At 38.5% G+C, this 6,463-nt stretch overlaps 1 protein-coding gene across 5 annotated transcripts; it reads left to right on the forward strand.

Moving 5' to 3' along the window:
• The first annotated feature begins 647 nt into the window (after window positions 1-647).
• On the forward strand, window positions 648-5,769 carry LOC114828780 (small membrane A-kinase anchor protein). 5 transcript variants are annotated; one of them, XR_003777159.2, is made up of 2 exons: window positions 648-1,180; window positions 2,285-2,448. XR_003777159.2 is itself a non-coding variant. In XM_029113453.2 (2 exons), exons 1-2 carry the CDS (start codon window positions 883-885, stop codon window positions 2,735-2,737), a joined length of 531 nt encoding a protein of 176 aa, XP_028969286.1. In that variant the 5' UTR covers window positions 685-882; the 3' UTR covers window positions 2,738-5,769. The 5 variants fall into 5 exon arrangements, 1 of the variants encoding a protein (XP_028969286.1); XR_003777160.2 differs by having other exon boundaries at window positions 648-1,017; XR_003777162.2 differs by having other exon boundaries at window positions 2,342-2,424.
• The last annotated feature ends 694 nt before the right edge of the window (window positions 5,770-6,463 follow it).

Consider the following 6,463-nt stretch of genomic DNA (forward strand, 5'->3'; position numbering starts at 1 on the left):
GCATCTACGAAAAATGTGCCATGAAAGTGTTATATTCGGACACGTGGGGGGGTGGGCTTCAATCTACGGCTTTGAGTTTTTTCAAAAGAAAATTCTAATTGTTAGTTCACCCTTCAAAATTCAATAGCATCTACAAAAAGTGTGCCATGAAAATAAAAAATGTAAAGCCGTAGATTGAATATACCCCCGAGACCAAATATACCACTTTTGTTGTCATGGCACACTTTTCGTAGATGCAATTGAATTTCTAATGATAAACTCAATTATATGCTAAAATATTTCAAAAACCTGAAAGCCGTAGATTGTAGCCCATCCTCCCCTGAGTCCAATATAGCACTTTTGTTGTCATGGCACACTTTTTGTAGACACTATTGAATTTTAATATCATTATAAAAAATGATATTTTGGAAAAACTAAAAATCTTGATTTATACATTGAAGTGTGGATTGTAGTTCACCTTCACCTGATCAAGAATCCATACTCTTCGTTGTGCTAAATTAGTTGGTTTTGACGGGCGAATATGAATGTCCACTGAATGCCCATTATAAAACCAACTTTACCTCGCTAACATTACTCAGTAAAAAAAGTAATGCATGGAGCCACCACAAGAGGTTGGTATTGTACAAGTAACAGTAGCCGAAGCGAATGCGCACAATGTATATCCACAACCTCCTCTGCACAGATATTAATTGCAATCGAAAGTGTTAAACAGATACAAATGACATACAAGCTATACCCGGCGTCATAACCTTAGGTCAAATAAGCAACGATTTCATCGATGACCTGTGGATAGTCTCCCTTGGAATTGGCGAATGTGTTCTCCAAGTCGGCTAGTAATGATTTTGAGAAGCTAAATCGATATATGCATGGAATTGCTACACAATGTGGTATGGTGTAACATGGGATGCTCAGTTTGGTAACTTTGAGAGAAGCATGACTAATGCTGTCGCTGCCTTTCAAGTTTCCAGTTCAAGACCTTGGACGTGTATACTGACGTTTGAAGCCGAGGGGACAAAGGTAATGATTTTGGATCACAACACCAGATACTTCTTTATAGAAATAAACCGTAGGCAAAGCACCGTTAACGAGAGAGTTGGGATGTGTTTTTCTACTGGATGTATTTGATATTCTTGGAGACCAACTCACCTATTATTCTACTTATCCGAGAGTCTTCTTAAAGGTACGTATACTGCGTTAACTAGAGCTGGATGATATATATATATATATTGATTGATCACCCTAAAATCTCAAAGAAAATTCCATCCGGTTAATATTTGTCCTTGACCTTTTTTGTGCACATTTGGATACCGTGTACATTATTTTTGTTTTTTCACATATGCCGTTACAAATCCAAGAGACGTGTTTATACTGTGGGTTAAGGCGGTTTAGGCGTCCCTGGTCTTACAACTTTCAACCTCAGGTTCTCAAGGAAGGTATTAAATGAATACTTTTTAATTCATGTATTTACAGAAACCCTTACGCCCTACTCATTAAGGCTATTTCCATAGTTTGAATATAATTCAAAACAGAACTAAAAAGAAGGTACGCTGGGTACGAGTTTTACAGGGTCGCGTCTCATCTGGTCCAGAGCGACGTGCTTGCCATGTTCCATACCTGGGCTATTGATTTAAGCGACACTGCCACGTTCCTACTAGTGCTACAGCGAACAGATTGTCATATTGTAACCCACGTAACACAAACAATATTTGTCCACGTTTTCCAAATGTTAATTGATGTAATAATCTTATTTGACCTTGTTAGGAATCAGCACTGTAGTGAAATAAGCAGAATCCTCTGTTAAAAAGCATTTGACGTCAGCATTTTGCAGCGTCTGGGGAACATATAAATGTGCTTCTCTGTCTAATTTCAATAATCATACTGTAAATCTGGATCACAGGGGCAACACATGCCCAGGTTAGACGGAGACAGACTGTTCACAACATCCTTGCAATGTGAATTCCACCCATGACTATAAATTCATATGTTACTAGACAAATACTGTGTTTAGAAATCCAAATGATGTCTAACATAACTTCCACAAATTCGAAATAGCGTCCTCCATAGATAAACCCAATCCCAAGTCACAGCAGCCACCTTGTTTAGGCCTTGCAACCACTGTATACTTGTAGACATCCTGCTGCATTCCTGCAAGAGGAAAGATGCTAAGTCACTGTGAACAGAGTAAGTCTCTCAGTCCTTTATTCTGCTGTCTGGTATTTTTAGGCTGGCTGTGATGGAAAATAAATCACTGAAATCCTCTCTCTGCTTTTCCCCTACAACTCAGGGGGACAATGTGTGTCAAGAAGTGCAGGAACATGGCTGACTGTCTGAACTATTTCAGCGGAGCTCGGTCCAGATGGGAAACAGCCTCCTAGCCATCACTTCTCGACCAGAACCAGTCTCCCTTCAACACACTCACCGGCTCCTGTCTTCCTCCTTTCTGAAATCCATGATACATTATATAATGGGATGTGTCAAATCCAAGAAGAACAATCCAACCCAGTATGCCAACTCAGTGGAGAATGCGGACAACAAGCCTGGGAAGCGGCAGTCCGACAACGTGCTGCTTGTCCACTCAGACACGGGGCCAGTGGACGACTCTTCCCGTGTGTCCCCCATCCTACTGGAGTACGCCCAGCAGCTGTCGGAGGAGATAGTGGCACGAGCGGTACAGCAGTGGCTAGAGCTGGACCGTCGATACAGTGACATCCCTTACATTGAATGTGACGTGCCGTGACATCCACCGTGTCTCCCTTTCTCCTCTGTCTCTTTACGGGATGAGGAAGTACCACAGAAGCATTTCTGTTCTGAGATTCACATTGTCCCTCTAGAGAGAAGAGGACTACTGGGCAGCCTAAAGACAAGCAGTTGGCACTCAGTATATGGTTTAACCTTTAATCTCACTCCTACTAGCTGGAAATCACAAGATGTTGATGCCGTCTTATGGTCCAAAGCCATTTTGTCTGTTTAATTCACACTTGGATGGTTTTACTTCTCTGATGACATTTTGACATTGGCTAATGAACAAAGGCATGGCTACAGCTTTGACATTCTAGACCATATGCTTGCCTTTGGCATTATCTAGATAGGAGTTCCAAGTGGATGTGTTTGGTTACACTTCTTTCAATCTTAGGAATCAACAAAGAATTAAAAATGAATCCTGCTTTGGAAACAACCGGTTCTGCCTCCTAGTGAATCTACCATTTCTGCTTGATGTGCCATCCTCAAGCGACAGTTTGTGTAAATGCTGAAAGTTATTAAAAGGCCCCTCAAGCATTAGTTGCTTGTGGAGCCAGAAGGTACTGTACAGCACCTTATTTATCAGCCTTCCCAGATAGAATCTCAGAGGTAATTGGATATCAGCCTCCCATCTTGTGGTCCAAAATCAAGGGAAACTCATTCTTAATTTCACCAAAGAATCAGGCCTGATGATGAGCTGGAGCAACTATGGACCTCACAACGGTCACATTGATAAGACAATTCAATAAGAAATGTATGTTTTCAGGATTCTTCCATTCAGTTAATTTAAATGACAATACAACTAGTTCTATAGACCACGAGAATCAAGATACAGATTTCCAAATTGACATACTTGGCACCTATACCTAAAGAGTGCTTGGTTCACAAATATGCATTTCACAAATATCCAACGCTTAAAGGCCATGGAATTTGAGTGCAAATTGCTTCTTAAAATAGCATGATGCTAACTCATCATGATGCTATTTTAACAGGTCATAGGTCCACATACTGATGTCTTGGCTTTTGAGATGTTTGGAATAAGGGACCACAACTGCCAAAGTTCATACAAGCACAAATATTTTTTAATGGGCTTTCTCATGAGGTTGATGTGGTAGAATGATGTGGCAATTTTCCTGCGCTTTAAGCAGGCTGCTATTGTATACAAGATGAATAACAAGCCATTACTTCACTGGCATTTGAGACTTTTAGGACGTTTACATGTGAATCTCAAGAAAGAACTCAGCTGCATATTTGGTGGTGATGTGCTTTTAATGTTATGCCCAAAGGTCCATTGCATTTAAAAACAACCAATATATAACATTAGCACTAATCTGGGTCAAGCGGTTAATCTTTTGAAATATGATATAAACAAACAGTAAAGCTTACTTGATTTTTTCTCTTCTCCATATTGTATTCTGAAATCTGAAGTACTGGGAAATGGAAGGTTCTTAAATCAGACTTATGTTAACCCTGTTTCAGCTACACGAAAATGGAAACAAAATTAAAATACAAATAAAGAGGGAAACTTGAGTTAATTTTTTTTTCTTTAAGGTTCATTTGCACTTGAAATTACACAATAAGTTACATTGTAGACATGTAGCTCTATGAAATATGCAGTTACTAGTGAATGTCTGCACACACCATTCCATGTTTGTTGCTTACCAGATGCTCCTGTACAGAGCAACTATGGTTAAGTGCTTTGCTCAAGGGTGCAACGTTTTTAACCTAGTTCGCTAAGAGATTCAAACCAGCAACCTTTTTATTCGCTGGCTCCAAGCTCTAACCATCTGCTGCTTTTCATTGGCTTGTAATTATTGTTCACACAAATTACAAAATACATTGTAATTTTTTACATTGTAATTTTGTTCCAAAAAAACATTTTTGGAACAAAATCCCCTCAAAAGGTCTGGTACTGATATTAGCATTTTTTATGCATTCATGCTCAAATAATTTGATTCATATTTACAGTTGATTATAAAGCATAATAAAATGACAGCAGGGAAGTCTAGAGTTTAGAGCATCTGACCAATGATGAATGTTGAATTGAATCCTGAAGCTGACACGGTTAAAGATATAATCCTGTCCCTAAACAAAGCAATTAAACCACATTGTTCCCAGGTCTTTGTTGAAAATAAGAATGTGTCTGAGTCATACTTGCCTATTAAACTGTTAAAAAAGGCACTTCGATTATTATACCTATGTTGTTTTCAAAATTGCTGAAGCTCAGTAAATTTGTTTGGGAGTCATTGAGGGATGACAATATTCAAACATTATCTCTAATTCAAATTAGGATTGAGATCATGGGAACATTCAGAAACTGTCAAAACCTTTTTGAATACAATTCTGGCGTTTCTTTGGCATTAAATATTGTAGCAACCTTGGTAAGGCCACTACTTGCCCCTCCAATGGGGACATCCCTATTTGGAGCAGTGGGTAGTGCGCCCGTCTGGGCAGTTGAAGGTTGCAGGTTTGAGACACTGCCCGCCTGATGCCATAATATGTGAGTCTTTTGAAAGAATATAATTATCTTGGGTTTAATTTTCTTTAAAAACCTAACCCTGCGATAGTTGAAAGTATACTAAAACAATATTCCACCAAAATAAAAACAGAAATTAGAATGCAAAAGATACTAAAGATGCTGAATGTTCCAGGGTGGTCAAGTTAGAAGAACTGTGGTCTAACAGTGAATTACAACCAGGTTTCTCAATGCTTTCAGTTTTAAAGAAATACAAGGTATACCAAATATCAAAGCCTGAATCAACTACGTGAGACTGGGATTCTTAGGTACAGCATACATGGTTATTCCTTCTTTCTAATGTCAATATCGGTAACAATGGCGAAATGTCAACTGAGTTACAGTAATATCTTGTAACAGTCTTTCCGGTCAACTCTTCAGTTTGATTACATGTAAAGAGTTTTCGGTTTAAAGACAAAATACAGTATATTAATATAATATTTTACCTGCAGCCCTTTAGAGGTCTGTAAGTAATGTGACAATGTGACATCAATAAAGTTGAAAAATGCACCTTCCACTATTATTACTTTAGCCATCTGAATATCCAATGCCAACATTTTAAACCGACATTTTGTTTTTTGATGAACCCATCCAAGTCTCTCTAGGACTAGGAGCACTCGTGTTGTCTTTTAACATTGCTTTAATCACTAGATTAGCTGATAGACTGGTAGGTCGAGATGTCGTCTAATCGACTTAATGTGATTAAAGGATCACACCAAACAGCTTTTATATTGTCGCTCAGAAGCTTTAGGAGCTGAATACTACTGGCTTTTATATTGTGGCTCAGAATCTGAACACAACAGGCTTTTATATCATGTTTCCGAAGTTTTAGTAGTTGAATGCCGTAGACTTTGCAAACAACAGTGACCGTAAAAAATGGAAATGGAATATCCACCTGGATCTCATTTTAGATTAAGACTGGGATGAATTGAAACCCCATCATAGTAGCATTTAGGCAGTGCCTTTATTTCTATCATTCATCTTGTACCCATACACATTCTGAAATAGGAACTAATAACTGTGAGGGAGCCAAAAAATAAATGAGTTTACATACGACCAGTCCGTGAGTGAATTTGACAATTAAAAAATAACTCTTGCTTAATTCGTTTCACACTGAGTGTTACAAGTAGGTGATTCAAAACCAAATTATTCCCCTATCGGACGCAAATCATTATTATTATTCCCTGGCAGTCTTATACTGCAAAAGTC

Source organism: Esox lucius, chromosome 16 (genome assembly GCF_011004845.1).
Source record: "Esox lucius isolate fEsoLuc1 chromosome 16, fEsoLuc1.pri, whole genome shotgun sequence".
Lineage (NCBI taxonomy): Eukaryota > Metazoa > Chordata > Actinopteri > Esociformes > Esocidae > Esox > Esox lucius.